General features: G+C 42.1%; 2 protein-coding genes across 2 annotated transcripts; one reads left to right on the forward strand and one right to left on the reverse strand.

Annotated features, from left to right (window-relative positions):
- The first annotated feature begins 206 nt into the window (after window positions 1-206).
- On the forward strand, window positions 207-16,027 carry RFXAP (regulatory factor X associated protein). The gene is made up of 3 exons (XM_080659407.1): window positions 207-962; window positions 9,542-9,649; window positions 13,807-16,027. Exons 1-3 carry the CDS (start codon window positions 480-482, stop codon window positions 13,915-13,917), a joined length of 702 nt encoding a protein of 233 aa, XP_080515533.1. The 5' UTR covers window positions 207-479; the 3' UTR covers window positions 13,918-16,027.
- Window positions 7,994-8,585, reverse strand: LOC308243699 (small ribosomal subunit protein eS27-like). The gene has a single exon (XM_080659408.1). It carries the CDS (start codon window positions 8,505-8,507, stop codon window positions 8,256-8,258), a length of 252 nt encoding a protein of 83 aa, XP_080515534.1. The 5' UTR covers window positions 8,508-8,585; the 3' UTR covers window positions 7,994-8,255.
- Window positions 16,028-18,669: the final 2,642 nt, after the last annotated feature.

The raw sequence follows: 18,669 nt of genomic DNA on the forward strand, positions 1-18,669 counted from the left end.
AAGCGCTATCTTGCCTACTGCCACTAGAATTCTGCACAGGCCACCCAAGAAGTATTGGTGCTGGCCGCCTCCACAGGCCGCTGGACCAGCACCTGCGCAGTCAGTTCTGCCCGCAGCGCTCAGCCCCGCCCCTACGAGACGCCCCATTCCCTGGTTAGCTCCCGCAAAAACACCTTAACCATTGGTCTGCGCAGCCGCGCAGGCGCAGTTCGGGCACCACCGCGGGCCCCACCCCTTTTCCTGTCGCCTGTCTTTTGAGTCTGGTTTGCGAGGTGACGTTGGAACTCGAGGGTGTTGAGAAGTTGGGTCGTGGACCCCCGCCTGGTCTCAGTACCACGGAGGTGCAGGGTGTCGCCGAGGGCGCGGGGCCGGTTGCCGCCTGTGGTGCGCTCCGCCCCGGGGCCCCAGCCCGTGTGCTAGGCCCGGCCCTGGCTCCAGCCCAAGGCCAGGCTAGGGCCTCGCGGTTCACCTTCCTGTTGATGCGTCCCTGCGGAAGGCAGGAGGAAGCTGCGGCTGAGGGCGTCCTGAGGCAGGCTCCAGCCATGGGGGGCAGTGCCGGGGCGGGCAAGCCTATTACGTATCCTTGTGAAGTGGCGGGGGATGGAGACGAGGAAGCGGGGGAGGACGAAGCCGACCTGCTGGACACTTCGGACCCTCTGGCGGGAGGCGAGAGCACGGCTAGTTTGGAGGACCTGGAGGACGAAGAGACCCACTCCGGGGGCGAGGGCGGCAGCAGGGGAGCCCGCAGGCGGGCCAGCGGCGGGGGCAGCATGTGCAAGACCTGCACTTACGAGGGCTGCAGCGAAACCACGAGCCAGGTGGCCAAGCAACGCAAGCCGTGGATGTGCAAGAAACACCGCAACAAGATGTACAAGGATAAGTACAAAAAGAAGAAAAGTGACCAGGCCCTGAATTGCGGTGGAGCCGCCCCGGCTGGCAGTGCGGGGAACGTCAAACTGGAGGTATGAGACTTTAGCTAGGGTCTTGGGGAGGGGGTACGGGGGGTGGGAAGCAACCCCACTCTTGTGCAAACCTCATTTCCTGCCCCGGCCCACTGGCCCTGATATGGACCATGTTGCTTGGCTGGACTTGAGGCTTGAGAGTGAGTGAGTGCTTGCCTTAAATTAAAGTTTATACAAACGTGTGCAAAGCCTTAATAGTTCTGTTGCATCCTTGTGATAGATGAATAAATTTCAATGAAAACGATGTTGCACTTCAGAAAAGATGTAATTTCTAAGGTCTGGGATATGAACTGGAAGAACAGATAGTAAATGATTGATCCGCTTCATCACTAAAGGAGCAGGCAAAGAGACAGGAACCCAGATGAAATTGGTACTTTGGAGATGGTAATCTCGTACTGTTTTCACTACCCAGTCTATTGTCAGTATCCTGTTTTGAGTATCACGGTTCTTAGCGCTTTGCTCCCTGTACCCCTATACTTAATACCCTATTCTCAGTAAACCCATGCTTAGTCCCCTGTTCTCACTACTACTTTTTTTTTTTTTTTTTTTTTTTTTTTACTACCTCTGGAGAAAAATAATTGAATAATAATGGGGTATATGCCTCAGAAGATTTTTAGGTTGTTTGAATTGAACTGTGTTGGCAGTTAAAGTCAGTAGGCTGGAGTTGGACTGCTGACTGCAAATCTCCATTCTATCATTTCCTGGCCATGAGCCCTTGAATAGGTTATTAAATTCTTTTACGCTTAAGTTTCTTCATCTGTAAAATGGCTGTTAAAATAGTTCCTAGTTCAAAATGTTACTGTGAATACGTGAGGTATTCCTAATTGAGTGTTCATACAGTGTCCAGCAGATAGTAAAAGTCAATAACCTTAGCTATTACTGGTGTCACTACAGGCCCGATGCCGCGCAAGAGTAGGCCTTCCTCCCCTGGCTGCCAGCACCGGCTTCCCGGCTTCCCTCTGGCACCCAGGACCCAGGCTTCCCTGGCAGCCCTGGCTTCCTCTGGAAGGACAGACGTCTGATCTAATTAGCATATTATGCTTTTATTATTATAGAATACTAGAGGCCTGGTGCACGAAATTCGTACACGGGGGAGGGGGGTGTACCTCAGCCCAGCCTGCACCCTCTCCAATATGGGACCCCTCGAGGGATGTCCGACTGCCCGTTTAAGCCTGATCCCGGTGGGATCAGGTCTAAACGGGCAGTGGGACATCCCTCTCACAATCCAGGACTGCAGGCTCCCAACTGCTTGCCTGCCTGCCTGCCTTCCTGATTGTCCCTAACCGCTTCTTCCTGCCAGCCTGATCACCCCCTAACCACTCCCCTGCCAGCCTGATTGATGCCTTACTGCTCCCCTGCCAGCTTGTTTTCCCCTAACTGCCCTCCCCTGCAGGCCTGGTCACCCCTAACTGCTCTCCCCTGCAGGCCTGGGTCCCCCCCAACTGCCCTCCCCTGCAGGCCTGGTCACCCCTAACTGCCCTCCCCTGCAGGCCTGGTCCCCCCAACTGCTCTCCCCTGCAGGCCTGGGTCCCTCCCAACTGCCTTTCCCTGCAGGCCTGGTTGCCCCCAACTTCCCTCCTCTGCTGGCCTGGTCACCCCTAACTGCCCTCCCCTGCAGGCTTGATTGCTCCCAACTGCCCTCTCTTGCAGGCCTGGTCCCTCCCAACTGCCCTCCCTTGCTGGCCATCTTGTGTCCAGATGGGGGCAGGATCTTTGACCACATGGGGGCAGCCATCTTGTGTGTTGGAGTGATGGTCAATCTGCATATTACTCTTTTATTAGATAGGATAGAGGCCTGGTGCATGGGTGGGGGCCAGCTGGTTTGTCCTGAAGGGTGTCCTGGATCAGGGTGGGGGTTCCCTTGGGGCGTGAAGCGGCCTGGGTGAGGGGCCTCTGGTGGTTTGGAGGCTGGCCACGCCCCCTGGCGACCCAAGCGGAGGCCCTGGTATCTGGGGTTTATTTATCTTCTACAATTAAAACTTTGTAACCTGGAGCGGAGCCAAGCCTTCTGCTTGCTCCGTGGCGGCAGCCATTTTTTTTGGGATTTATGTATCTTCTTCTATAATTGAAACTTTGTAGCCTTAAGCGGAGGCCTGGGCCGGCCAGGGTGTGCGGAAAGCTTGGCTTCCTCCATCACCGGTGGCAACCCTAGCTTCCTGCTCTTTCCAGCTCCGTGGCTGCCGCCATTTCTGTTTGGATTTATGTATCTTCAATCACTGAAATTTTGTAGCCTTGAGTGGAGGCCTAGGCCGGCAAGGGCAGGTGGAAAGCTTGGCTTCCTCCATTGCCGGGGAAACCCAAGCCTCCCTCCATTGCGGGGGAAACCCAAGCCTCCCTCCTGCTCTCTGTGGCCATAGCCATCTTGGTTGGGTTTATTTGCATATTTGCTCCTGATTGGCTGGTGGGCGTGTCTTGTGGGTGTAGCAGAGTGATGGTTAATTTGCATATTAATTACTCTTTTATTATATAGGATTAGTGGTATTCTTTTAGGTTATTACAGATAAGCAGATACTTCATCCTATGTGTTTTCCTTCTTTTAATACTTCTTCGGTGCAGAGAAAACTTGAATTTTGTTAAAAGTGATTCAGAAAATAATTTTTAAAACTGAGAACTGTCCTAGAATGTATTTTAAAAGTCTTTAAATTACTTAGTTTTTGGCTGGACTTTAACAGCTTCCTCATTGCTCAAATTTTAGACTTTGTAATTGTTTACAAATGTAATGCTCTAAATATTTCTAATATCTGAAGTCACCAACATGTTGTACTTAATTCACACTGATTAGGGTCTTCTGACTTCTCATTCCCTTTTATTCCATTGAGTCCTAATCTTTTTAGGGTAAAAGGACTCCTTTTAGAATTTGATGACACCTAATGAACCCTTTTCCCAGAAAAATGCACGTATGTAGGTATTTAATTTTTCATACACATTCATGGAATTCAGGATGCCTGTGGACCTTAGGTTTAAAACCTGCCCCATCCATATCCTTGTAAAATGCGATATTTTACCACGTCTCGGATTACAAGGAATTATGGAAATAAACATCTCACTTATTACAGAGTGAAAGTCAGTAAAGGAGGTCGTTTATCTTTTTGTATATTCCAAAGGTACCCATTCACTTCATAGTTCATTACAGAGAGAGAAGATAATATACTTATTTGCACTTTTCAAGAAAGACGTTATTTACCTGTAACTATTGTCTTTTTTTAAATGGACCAGCATTTCCACCTGCAGCTTGAGGAAAATGTATAAAAGGTAAATTGATACTGAATTACAGTTGCTCCCCTCACTCCCCCCCCAAAAAAAATACAACTTTAATAATGTTCCTTTTCAAAAATAATTTGGGTGATTTGATGACGGTAGCCATTCAACAGGTGTGAGGTGATGTCTCATTGCCATTTTAATTTGCATTTCTCTGATAATTAGTGACTTTGAGCATTTTTTTCATGTTTCTTGGCCATCTGTACTAGTGTGTCCACTTTAAAGAAGTGTCTGTTTATGCCCTAACTGGTTTGGCTCAGTGGATAGAGCGTCAGCCTGCAGACTGAAGGGTCCCAGGTTCGATTCCGGTCAAGGGCATGTACCTTGGTTGCGGGCACATCCCCAGTAGGGGGTGTGCAGGAGGCAGCTGATTGATGTTTCTCTCTCATCGATGTTTCTAACACTCTATCCCTCTCCTTTCCTCTCTGTAAAAAAATCAATAAAATATATTAAAAAAAAAAAGAAGTGTCTGTTTAGGTTCTTTGCCCATTTTTAATTGTATTGTTTGTATTCCTTTTTTAAAGTTGTATGAGTTTCTTATACACTGAGTGGCCAGATTATTATGATCTCTGAACGCATAATAATCTGGCCACTCAGTGTGTGTGTATGTGTGTGTGTGTGTGTGTGTGTATATTAGAGGCCTGGTGCATGAATTTGTGCATGGGTGGGGTCCGGCCAGCCTGGCCAGGGGGAGGGGACATGGGTGGTTGGCTGGCCTGCCTGCTAGTCAAACTCCTGGTCGAGGGGACAATTTGCACATTAGCCTTTTGTTATATAAGATATACACTGAGTGGCTGGATTATTATGCATTCAGAGATCATAATAATCTGGCCACTCAGTGTATATTTTAGAAATTAACTCCTTATCAGATGTATCATTGGTAAAAATACAGTGGGCTCTCTTGTTTTGTTTATGGTTTCTTTTTCTCTGCAGAAGCTTTTTACTTTGATGTAGTCCCATTTGTTTTTTCTCTCATTTGTTTCCCTTGACCTAGGAGATATATGGACAAACATATTGCTATGAGAGGTGTCTGAGATTTTGGTGCCTATGGTTTCCTCTAGGATTTTTATGGTTTCACGACTTAAATTTAAGGCTTTTATCCATTTTGAGTTTATTCTTGTGTATGGTGTAAGTTGGTGGTCTAGTTTCATTTTTTTGCATGTACCTGTCCAATTTTCCCAACGCCATTTATTGAAGAGAGTATTTTAACTCATTGTATGCACTTGCCTCCTTTGTCAAATATTAATTGAGCATAATGCCTTGGGTTGATTTCTGGGTTCTTTTTCTGTTCCATTGATCTATTTGCCTGTTCAAAAGTGCTGGCAAGGATGTGGAGAAAAGGGAACCCTAATACACATTGGTGGGAATGCAGACTGGTGAAGCCAGTGTGGAAAACAGTGATCCCACTTCTGGGAATATATCCTAAGAAACCTGAAAAACCAATCAGAAAGTATATATGCATCCCTATGTTCATAGCAGTGCAATTTACAATAGCTAAGATCTGGAAACAGCCCAAGTGCCTGTCAGTAGATGAATGGATAAAAAGCTGTGGCACATTTACACCATGGAATACTATGCTTTAGTAATAGAGAGGAGGATGGATCATTGTATGCTGAGACACTCTGGGAAGGCTTTGCAAAGAAAATGGTAGTTTAAGCCAGAAAGGGTGGCTACTTATGCTTAATCAGCTATATTTCTTATGTGCCGTACACTGCTAAGCTGTAAATGAAACCTCACAATGACATAGGTACTACCCTATATAATAAAAGCCTAATATGCTAAGTGTCCAGTCAACCAGTTGGCCATTCAACCAATCAAAGCATAATATGCTAAGGGCGCTCAACTGCTCGCTATGACATGCACTGACCACCAGGGGGCAGACAGTCAACCGGTCAACCAGTTGCTATGACGTACACTGACCACCAGGAGGCAGATGCTCTAACCAGTAGGTTAGCTTGCTGCTGGGGTCTGGCTGATAGGGACTGAGCGAGACAATCTGGACATGCCCTGGAACCCTCCCGTGGTCCTTCCCTGGCCCCAGCTGTGCACCGGTGGGGTCCTTGGCTTGACCTGCGCCTTCTCGCATTCCAGGACCCCTCGTGGGATGTCAGAGCCGGTTTTGGCCCAATCCCACAGGCCAAGCCAAGGGACCCCACTGGTGCACAAATCCGTGCACTGGGCCTCTAGTATTTTACATACGTGGAAACAGGCACAGAGAGGTAAAGGAACATGGCCTAGATCAGCAGTCACCAATCAGTGGTCTGTGGACCACTGGTAGTCCATGAGGTCCAAAAGGTTGGTGACCTCTGTTAAGGAAACCTTTGGAGCAGTGGTCGCCAACCGGTGGTCCTCGTACCACTGATGGTCCGTGATATCCGAAAGGTTGGCGACCGCTGGCCTAGATGATAGACAAGTACTCAAACCCAAGTATTTGATTCTAGAGCCTTCAGTCTTAACCCATACTGCTTCCGTAGAATTTTGGTAGGTAAAAAGAAAGAGGCACATTTTAGTAAAACGAAAGTGAGAATATGAAGACACTTTGAAACAACAGCAAGTGGGCCATTATAGCTAGAGTAGGATTTTTTGTGTGGAAAAATACATGAAAGATAAATGTGGAGAGAGGGTTTGAAGCCAATTTTTATATGGTATTGAATGCCTGGCTCTAGGGTTTGGATTTGGAGTCTTTAAATGAAAGTTTCTGTTTAGGGAGTTACTGGGGTTCCTACTTTATTGGGGTGGATTAAAGTCAAAAGCCTATAGCTGTATAGACTCTTTAGGGAAATCATTACAGTAGGGACTCATAGATGATGATTAGGGTCTTCTGCTGTAGTTTGAACAGCAAGATTATAAATTAACATATTTAAATCAGTGTTTCTTACACAAATCAAGGTTAAATAAGGAACACATCTATATATATAAAAGTTGAACCTAAGTAAAAGCCACCTAAATGTTAGAGCTTTTAAAAACTAAATGGGTTGCCTCAAAAGTTGGTTAAGCTTCTTAGGACAAAAAGCATTCAAAATCTTTGAAAAGGGAATTCCAATATTTATAAAAGTTTGGACTAGACAATTCAAGGTTATTTCCACTACAACCTTCTATGATTTTGTGATATTAGCATTCTGAATTCACATAGTACTTTGTCAGGGGTTATCCAGAATACAAGATACTCTGCCATCAAGTCAATTTCAGCATTCCATTTCTTGTGCACATAAAAATGAAATAGTCCCACAGAGTGGTGATTATGAGAGGTAAAAAGGAGTTGGGGGAGGTGGAGGAGAAAAAAGGGGGTTAAATATATGGTGTCAGAAGGAGACTAGACTTCAAGTGGTGAGCATACAATCAAGTATACAGATGTCGTATTATAAAGTTGTACAACTGAAATTTATATAATACTAGAGGCCCCGTGCACTAGAGGGGAGGGGGTCCCTCAGCCTGGCCTGTGCCCTCTCACAGTCTGGGACCCCCTCACGGGATGTCTGCCTGCTGGTGGGGAGTGGACCTAAGCCGGCAGTCGGACATCCCCCGAGGGGTCCTTAGCACTGCCGCGGAGGCAGGAGAGGCTCCCTCCACTGCCGCTGCTCTTGCCAGCCATCAGCCTGGCTTCTGGCTGAGCAGCGCTCCCTCTGTGGGAGTGTACTGACCACCAGGGGGCAGCTCCTGTGTTCAGCATCTGCCCCCTGGTGGTCAGTGCACATCATAGCAACTGGTTGTTCCGCCGTTCGGTCGATTTGCATATTAGGGTTTTATTATATAGGATGATTAACCAATCTTTTCCCAATAAGTTTAATTTAAAAAAATTAGCCCCATAGATAAAGTTAACCCTTTAAGGAAAGAGGAAGGGAGAAATTACTTTGGCTTTCCCTGGGTATTAGAATACTGTTTTTATAGTTGGTTTTTTTTTTTGGTTTTTTTGTTTGTTTTTTTGTTTGTTTTTTTACATTTTGAAGCCTAAATTGTTTAGGGATTGAACATTTTTTTAAAATCCAAAATGTGTTTATTGGGATGGTACCCCACTCATCTTGATTTGAGGTGCTTTTAGTGCTGCTTCCTTCTGAAGGAACATCCTTCTGTAAGCCTTGCTTTTCCTCCTGTTGGCTGACAGAGACCAGTGGGGCAACCAACACACAAAACTACTGTTTGTGTGTAGCTACAGACAGGGGTGATTTTAAAATATTCTGGGCATTTCACATCCATGAAGTAAGAACTGGGGCTCTGCACCAGGGACTTCTTGTGTTTCCTCCTCTCCTCTTCTGGAGAGGGATAAAGGAGTTCCTTAGCGAGAAGCATATTGTCATGGGGAGGTCGTCACCACCAGAAAAGGGGGGATTGAACATTTTAAAAACAGGTTGGTAAACTTCTTATAATGAAAAAAATAAAGGGATATTCTAATAGACAATTCAGAGGCCCGTAGAGGGAAGCCCAAGAGAAAAAAACAGTTTTGATAATAACCTAAATGAAGAGCAAAGAGATGGGTAAACTCACAGTAGGCATGACTATAAAATAAGACATTTACAGTTTTATATTTGTTTAGTCAGAATTTTTGGATGTGGTCCATACTATATCATGTATTGAGAATGTTGGAGTCAATTAGAACAATACACCGTATTTTGTTATGCCAGGAAAATTTAAGTGTTTAAGATTCTATCAGATAACTATGGGAGTACATATTTGGTAGGAAGTGCTACTGATTTTGTTTGGGTAATGATGTCATAATGTCATTTTAGCATTCATCTATTTTGTTTATGCTAGTGTTTTCCAATCTTATTCAAAACCAGTTTGTCATTTTTCTCCTTAAAACTTTTAGATTTTGAAAGCTTTGTCTTGTCAGTTGTTGCCTTAAGCAATATTTTACTGCCCCCCCCCTTATTTTTTTGTTGTTATTTGGACAAAAAAGTGCGAGTTAGAATGTCTAATATGTAAGTTGCCTTTGAGTTCATATATTCAATCCAAAGGCAGGCAGACTTTGTTTTGGCCTGGATAGCTTTCTGTGAAGAGAATGTTCAATTTCTACTAGGCATTTTTTATAAGATTGACAATAGCTCACAAGTAACTCTTTGTACCCCTCCCCACCACCACTTCTGCCCACTATTAATTTTAAGACCCTTAAAGATACTGAAGATCCCAGGTTTGAAATCCTAGAGGGAGAGGGAGTGAGGAGTGTTACATCAACTTAATTGTCAACGTTTTGCCTATTACTTGTCCAGGGACTGGACAAAAAGGAAGAGAATCAAAGACCTATTTACATCATCATTGAAATGTCTGTAATCATGAATTACTTTGTTAAATGTTAATCCTATTTGCATTTTTATAATTTATTCCAGGAAAGTGCAGATAGCATTCTCTCAATTGTTAAACAAAGAACAGGGGCTTTGGGGGATCGTCCTGCAAGACCTACACTTTTAGAGCAAGTGTTAAATCAAAAAAGACTGGTAAGTATCTGTTTTTTAAGTAGTTACAAGTCTATTAACAAAAGTTGTTTGTTATAAATGGAAAGTTTAGATTTTAAAAATTGTTAGACTGCTCATCAGAATTGTGCCTTTACCTGAATGCTCATAATGCTTTCCCAAGAGTATATGAGCAGGAAATTTTTTTTTTTATTGTTGTTTTTGTTTGTTTGTTTTAGAGAGAGACAGACAAAGGAAGGGAGCTAGGGGAGAGAGAGAAACATCAAAATATCGATTGGCCCACTCCTGCACACCCTCTACTGGGAATGGAGCCTGAAATCCATGCATGTGCCCTGAATGGGAATGGAACCCATGACCTCTCAGTGCATGGCTGAGCGGGAATACTTTTAATCCTATATCTTCATTGCCTAAGCCTGGATATCTGAGCAAGCTGGGATTTTAAAATAGACTTCTTATACTGAATTCTGGAGTTTGTGGAATAATGCTTTAATGGTGTTGAAATATAATTATACCAATATTTAATAAGGATCTCTATTATAAATTTGATAGAAGATATCAGAACTCAGGAGAGATTACTCAATAAATACTGGAATAATTGGATAATAACTTGAGGACAAAAAGAAAGGACACTATAGATGGAAATAAATTCCTGATAAAGATTTTTTTTAATTAAAAAAAATAGAATTAGGACTTTATCTAAAAAAAAAATCTAGAATGGAAGCTCTGGCCCTTGTGGGCATTGTCCCGTGCACAGAAAGATTGCCAGTTTGATTTTCTGTTAGGACACATGCCTGGGTTGCGGGCTCAATCCCCAGTATTCGGCATGCAGGAGGCAGCCTATGTTCAGTTCTCACATAGATGTTTCTCTCTCCCTCTCCCTACCTCTCTCAAAAAAGACTAGTAATGATTTGTTTTTAAATAGTTATAAAAATTAATAAAAATGTTTTTAAAAAATCTGGAATGGGAATTTTTTAGTTTAAAAGAGATAGACAAAATTTCAAAGAGAAGATTATAAATTTGACTACATAAAAAATACTAAAGTAAAAAATGGTAAAAGTCAAAACCGGTTTGGCTCAGTGGATAGAGCGTCGGCCTGCGGACTGAAGGGTCCTGGGTTCGATTCCGGTCAAGGGCATGTGCCTTGGTTGCGGGCACATCCTCAGTGGGGGGTGTGCAGGAGGCAGCTGATCGATGTTTCTCTCTCATCGATGTTTCTGGCTCTCTGTCCCTCTCCCTTCCTCTCTGTGAAATATCAATAAAATATATTTAAAAAAAAATGGTAAAAAATAAAAATGCATACTTAAATAACAGGAAAAATATTTGTAGCAAATATTAAAAAACTATGGTTAACATTTTTGTTATGTAAAATATGAGATGCTGAGGAAAAAATTTGGCTTCGGTACATTGCAAAAGATATAACAGGGAGGAAACAGCAGAATTTCTACCATTAAATTATATACAAAGGTATACAGTAATGCAATATTGATAATACAATAAACAATAACCATAAGTGGGAACAATTTAAATAACACAGTGATATTGAGGGTTCCATGAAATGAGCACTCTAATTTTGTTCTGTTGTTGGCATCATATATTGGCACAATGCTTCTAGAAAGCAGTTGAACACTTTCAGGCATCCCCTTTGACTCAGAAATCATATTTACTGTAAAGACGTTCGCAGAAAATAAACCCTAAATATGAATAATGTTAAGCATAAAGATATTGTCAGAAATGTATTTATCATAAATAGTAAAATAGTAGTATAAACAACCAAAATGCTCAACAGTTTCATAACAATTAAGAAGACTGTTATACATTTATTTAATAAAATGTTGGATAGTTTATACAACTAAATTTTAAATAAAACTAATAAATAGAAAATGTACTGTGCTATAATGTTAAATTTTAAAATTAGTGTTTAATGATAGTATTTCTATTTTATCTTTTCCGTTTATCTTTTTCAATTTATTGGAGCCAGAGTGTTATTTTTCATCAATTTTATATCTATTTTATTATAACAACATATAAACCATAGTCTATTATATTTATTATATGATTACAACTGTATTTTAAAATGAAACATGTACAAAAAGTATTGGCTATTTTAAAGCAGTTGTATTCTTTTCAGAAATTTTGGTAATGTACCTGTCAATACACACATACCTATATTTAAACACACACACACACACCAAATAAACACACAATTTTTTTATTTCTTCAGAAAGACTTAGTAGGTTCATGGGAGAAATTTGAGTTCTAATACCAATCTTAAATGTATTTTCAAAGTGTCATTTAACTGCCATTTTCACATGTGGCCTCTTTTCATTTTCCTTGCTCTATTCCTGGGTCAGTGCTATTGGCTATTTACTCTTATGTTTTATAGAGAATATATATGCTGGCATCTATAATAATAAAACAGTAACATGCAAATCAACCCAACGGCCACCCGGATGACCATCCGGATGACCTTCCAGGCGACATTCCAGACAAAGCCAGGGTTGCGAGAGCCTACTCTTGCACAAATTTCATGCATCGGGCCTCTATATCATATAAAACATTTCCTTTGTGTACAAAGTCACCAATAAGATCAGGTTTTACCCACTGTTTTTAGATTTTAGTATTTTGATGTATGACATCAAATTTTATTACTTTACTAAAGGCCCGGTGCACGAAATTCGTGCACGGGGGCGGTGTGTCCCTCAGCCCAGCAGGCACCCTCTCCAAAATGGGACCCCTCGAGGGATGTCCGACTGCCTGTTTAGGCCCGATCCAGGTAGGTTCAGGCCTAAACGGGCAGTCGGACATCCCTCTCACAATCCAGGACTGCTGGCTCCCAAATGCTTGCCTGCCTGCCTTCCTGATTGCCCCTAACTGCTTCTGCCTGCCAGCCTGATCAACTGCCAACCACTCCCCTGCCAGCCTGATTAATGCCTAACTGCTCCCCTGCCAGCCTGTTTGCCCCTAACTGCCCTCCCCTGCAGGCCTGGTCACCTCTAACTGCCCTCCCCTGCAGGCCTGGTCACCCCTAACTGCCCTCCCCTGCAGGCCTGGTCACCCCTAACTGCCCTCCCCTGCAGGCCTGGTCTCCCCCTAACTGCCCTCCCCTGCAGGCTTGATCGCCCCCAACTGCCCTCCCCTGCAGGCTTGGTCACCCCTAACTGCCCTCCCCTGCAGGCTTGATCGCCCCCAACTGCCCTCCCTTGCAGGCCTGGTCCCTCCCAACTGCCCTCCCCTGCTGGCCATCTTGTGGCGGCCATCTTGTGTCCACATGGGGGCAGTCATCTTTGACCACATGGGGCAGCCATCTTGTGTGTTGGAGTGATGGTCAATTTGCATATTATTTTATTATATAGGATTAGATAGGATAGAGGCCTGGTGCATGGGTGGGGGCCAGCTGGCTTGCCCTGAAGGATGTCCCGGATCAGGGTGGGGGTTCCCTTGGGGTGTGGGGCGGCCTGGGTGAGGGGCCTGTGGTGGTTTGCAGGCTGGCCACGCCCCCCGGCGACCCAAGCAGAGGCCCTGGGATCTGGGATTTATTTATCTTCTATAATTGAAACTTTGTAGCCTTGAGCAGAGCCAAGCCTCCTGCTCGCACCGTGGCTGCAGCCATTTTTGTTGGGATTTATGTATCTTCTATAATTGAAACTTTGTAGCCTTAAGCGGAGACCAAGGCAGGCCAGGGCTGCAGAAACTTGGCTCCCTCCAATCGCTGTGGGCAACTCAAGCCTCCTGCTCTCTCCAGCTCCGTGGCTGCTGCCATTTTTGTTGGGATTTATTTATCTTCTATAATTGAAACTTTGTAGCCTTAAGCAGAGGCCTGGGCCTTCCAGGGCAGGCGGAAAGCTTGGCTTCCTCCTTTGCTGGGGAAACCCAAGCCTCCTGCTGTCTCCGTGGCTGCAGCCATCTTGGTTGGATTAATTTGCATACTCACTCCCGATTGGCTGGTGGGCGTGGCTTGTGGGTGTAGCGGAGGTATGGTCAATTTGCATATTACTCTTTTATTATATAGGATAGTTCAAATGCAGTGTATAAGATGCAAACATTAATTTAGGCATGTTTTGTTTTCTAAGCATATTGTATCTTGTGTAGGGACATAGCAGTAATGTCATAGCATGTTTACAATCTAATCTCATAAAAATAATGCTATTGATAAATATGTTTTTTTCTTTTTTCTTTTTAAGTCATTATTAAGAAGCCCAGAAGTGGTGCAGTTTTTACAGAAACAACAACAGCTATTAAATCAGCAAGTTTTGGAGCAAAGACAGCAGCAGTTTTCAGGAACATCAGTGTGAGAGAATTTATTAAGAAGCTCTACATGTTTTTTTATATTATTGTAGGAGACAAAAATATTTTTATACTAAGATAGGTGGGGTAAGATATGCCAGTAGAACATAAGCAGTTATTTTCCTGTAAATATATGTGTGCATTTGGGGATAAATAGGGATTGCACTTTATGCAACTGATCCTTTCAGATCATCATAAGTTTAAAGAAATCAGCTTATCTTTTCAAAATAACATTTAATTACAATGTGTTTTTAACAAAATGTTCTGTCATTGTTACTGAAGATTCTGAAGCAGTTACTTTCTGTGAAAGTTATGAAATTACTTGACATTAATCTTGGGTCTAACTCAGTGGTTCTCATCAAGGGCTAGTTGGAAATGTTATGGGCATGTTTCACAGTGTCTGTGAAACCTGCTGGCTTTTAGTGAATGAGCCAGGAATGCTACATGTTCTGCAGTATTTGGAATGGCCCCAAACAAGTAAGAATTTCTTATTCACAATGCTAGTCATATTCCTCTTAAGAAACACTGATAGCTACCTGTGATGAAAAAATGTGTTGGGAGACGTTTTGCAATTAAGACTGGAGCTGTCAAAGAGGTAAGCATACTTTATATCTGTAGGGAAAGTTAAATTGTTAAATATCTGTGAAATTAGGGTATGTATCTGTTTTTAAGAATGTGCTAGGGAAACCTGAGAAGGATTAATAGTACACTGGAATGAATGCACCTCCACAAGTTCGCTTCTCTTCTTCATGTTACCTGTTAGTGTTGATCTCTTTTAACACAGACACTGTTGTGTGTTGATTTTGTGAACAGTATAGATGTAAGTTCATCCCACCAGTGCCAGGACAAAATTATTTTTTTTATACTCATGTATTTTTCCATAAGAGATCCTGAAAATAAGAATAACATTCCAGCATTTTGTCAATGTTTTAAAAAATTGAGCTATATTTAAGACTGTCTTATTCCTAAATAATGTTCGAAGAATGATGCTAATATATATAGTTACTTTTTTCTTATATTTTTTTCCTAGGAAAACTTTTAAAAGGCAAACCTATCAATAAGAATAAGTATGTCCCGTGTTAGAACAATAAATGTAGGTGTCTCAAGTTTAACTGCAAAACTGTGTCAGTTTCTTGGTTTTTAAACTCTGAAATATATAAGTTAAACTGAGTCATAGCTGTACTAAGAAATACTTAAGGAGAGAAAGAATCTTTTTGTTCATTTTTATATGCTTTAGACTTGCATATCTGTGCAAAAACACTTTTACCAAAATTATTCATTAAAGTTCACTTGTTGACCTTTGAGTTGTCTGATTCACTTACTCTATTCTATAGTTGCTTCAGACTGGATACAGAGGAATTAATTTGCATTTGTAATTAACTGTTACTTGTTCTCTAGCTTATGGTGTTGGGAGCTTTATTGAATCCCTATAGTGTAAGTTAACTTTTATGTGGGGAAAAAGTCAACTGTGCTTTTATAAATAGAATAGGAAGAATAGGAAAGGATAGAACTAGGCCAGTGAGAGCTGAATTAAAACAAAAGGGATTTCATGTAATACTGAGAGGAGTGAGAAGCAGAATTAGGTAGATAGGGTACAGGGTGGAAGAAGGAGGAATCTTGGAGCTAGCTGAAACCACAAAATGTTTTGCAGAATAACAGGATAGCAGAAAAATAGGATGCTTTGAGACAAGGATGTTTTTCTTACAAGTGCAAAATAAAATGTTGCAAAACGGCCAGGAACCAATCAGAGAGTGGCACAGATAGACAAAAAATGGGCCGTTAGCAGATACAAGGGGAAGAGCAGAATGTTTTGGCGGCAATCCATTTGGATTCCCACCCTGAGCGGGGAGCCTTTGTTTGTGTGCAATAAACTCCAGCCTTGTTTGAACTCCTCTCCTCCACGGCTTCATTCTTCAATTCCGTGAAACATGACCCTGGGAAGAATTCCTGCTCTCCGGTTCCAGTATCAATATCACATGATCTCACACATAAAATCTAATGAACAGAATAAACTGATGAACAAAATAGGTCTAGAGACATGGATTCATGTAGCACACTGACAGATCTCAGAGGGAAGGGGGTAGGAAGAGATTAACTAAAGAATTATATGCATATATACATAGCCTATGGACACAGTAATGCAATGAGGACCTGAGTTGGGGTGGGCAGGGTTGGGTGGAGGAGGGGAGTTGGGGGACATCTGTAATACTGTCCACAATAAAATTAAATTTAAAAATTTATATAGATTTCCATCTTAAAGGGATTGAACTTTTATTTTTTTTTATTTTTATTTTTTAAATATATTTTATTGATATTTTTACAGAGAGGAAGGGAGAGGGATAGAGAGCTAGAAACATCGATGAGAGAGAAACATTGATCAGTTGCCTCCTGCACACCTCCCACTGGGGATGTGCCCTGTGCCCGCAACCAAGGTACATGCCCTTGACGGGAATCGAACCCGGGACCCTTCAGTCCGCAGGTCGACGCTCTATCCACTGAGCCAAACCGGTTTCGGCAGGGATTGAACTTTTATAGGTCAATAAAACAATTAGGTTTTTATTTATTTGGGTTAGATTTATTGTACTGTGCCCCCAATTTTTTATCCCTCCATGTTTTCATGACTTTTGCAATGTAATTTTGCTGCTTTTCCCACCAGGAGGTTGAGTTTATTTACCTACCTCTTAAATCTGGAGGACTGAACTTGTGGCTTGTTTTGGTTAATAGAATGCAGAGGAAATAATATGATGCCAGTCTGAGTAGACTTTCTTCCAAAGGTTTTGAAAACTTCTGCTTGTTCTTTTAGAACCCTACCCAACTACCATGGTAACAAGCCTAGCCCCGCATAGCCTGCTGGATAATGAAACACATGGCCCAGTCACCTGTTGTACCAGCCAATAGCTGGTTAACAGCCAGATATGTGAGTGAACCTATGCTAGATGAGCTATTCCCAGCCAGCCTGCCAGCTGACTGCAGATACATTGGATACCAACTGAAATCAGCCAGGCCTACCCCAGATTGGCAGAATCACCCAGCTGACCTATAGACTTGTGAGCAATAATAAATGCTGATGATTATAAGCCACAGAGTTTTGGAGTGGTTTGTTATGCAGCATTCTGAGACAATAGATAACTGATACAAAATTTAGTGGCTTAAAACAACTTATTCTCACAGTTCTGAATGTGACATATTATTGGTTCTGTAAATGCTTTCAAGTTTGGTGTGGTAGACTGCACTTTCCAAAGATGGCCACAACAAAATCTCCTACCCCACATACTCCTATGCAATGTGGTCCATTAAGAACTGGATTTTAGCTCAGCTGGCGTGGCTCAGTGGTTGAGCATCTACCTATGAACCAGGTGGTTATGATTTGATTCCCCATCAGGGCACATGCCCAGGTTGTGGGCTCGATCCCTGTGTGGGGCATGCAGGAGGCAGCCAATCAATGTTTCTCATAATGTTTCTCTTTCCCACCCTCTCTGAAATAAAAATATTTTTTTAAAAAACAACAACTGCATTTTATTTTTTTACCCCCTTGAATCTGGGCAGGCCCTGTGACTGCTTTGACAGAATATGGCAGAAGTAATGCTATGCTAATTCATTTGAGGCTAGAAGAAAGAAGATAATAAGTATAAATGCAGTATATTTATAGTGATAAAGGAATTCACTTATTCCATTTTCCAGCAAAGTAACCAACTAATATGGAGCGAGGGAGTTGATAATAAAAGGCTTTAGGAAAAAGGAAACAATTAGATAATGGAAGTCAATGAGAGAGACCAGATATAGTTTATCCTTTCATAGTAATAGAATTTTTGGTTCGGAACCAACAATACTGCTGATTCTCACATAAGATCTTGCCAAAGAATCCAGAGACAAATGATTTTTGGATGATTTCATTTATATATAGTACAAAAGCAGGTGAAACTATTATTGTTAGAACATAGCAGTAGTCATCCTTGGAAGGTTCTGAGGTTCTGATAATACCATACTCTTTTTTTTTTTTTTTGTCCTGCATGCTGGTTATGCATGTGTGTTCTGTCGATGAAAGTTTGGCAAGCTATACATTTATGATTTTTGCACTTTTCAGTATATATTTTTTATTTCAATTTAAAAAAAATGTTAAGACTGTCATCAGCCCTTGCAACAGGATGGGGCCATGTAAGTTATGGCCAATGGGAGAAGAGAGCCCATTTCCCTTCTTCATTCTGCTGCTTGGAATATGGAAAAGCAGCAGATCACTTGTAGGACATTGAACACTTTTTCATATGACCCTTGGCCTTCTGTATGTCCGCTTGGAGAAGTGTCTATATAGGTCATTTGCCCATTTTAATTAGGTTGTTTACCTTCCTTTTGTTAGGTTGTATGAGTTCTCTATAAATTTTGGAGGTTAACCCCTTAATGGATGTATCATTGACAAATATGTTCTCCCATGCAGTGGGCTTTCTTGTTGTTTTGTTGATGGTTTCTTTTGCTGTGCAGAAGCTCTTTATTTTGATATAGTCCCATTTGTTTATTTTCTTCTTAGTTTCCCTTGTCCTAGGAGATGTATCTATAAACATTGCTACGAGAATGTCTAAGACTGCTGCCAATAATTTCTTCTAGGATTTTTATGGTTTCATGTCTTACATTTAAGTCTTTTATCCATTTTGAGTTTATTTTTGTGTATGGTGTAAGCTGGTGATCTAGTTTCATTTTTTTGCATGTAACATTCCAGTTTTCCCAATACCATTTATTGAAGAGATTGTGTTGACTCCATTGTATGC

Source organism: Plecotus auritus (genome assembly GCF_963455305.1).
Source record: "Plecotus auritus genome assembly, chromosome: 3".
In the NCBI taxonomy this organism is placed as follows: domain Eukaryota; kingdom Metazoa; phylum Chordata; class Mammalia; order Chiroptera; family Vespertilionidae; genus Plecotus; species Plecotus auritus.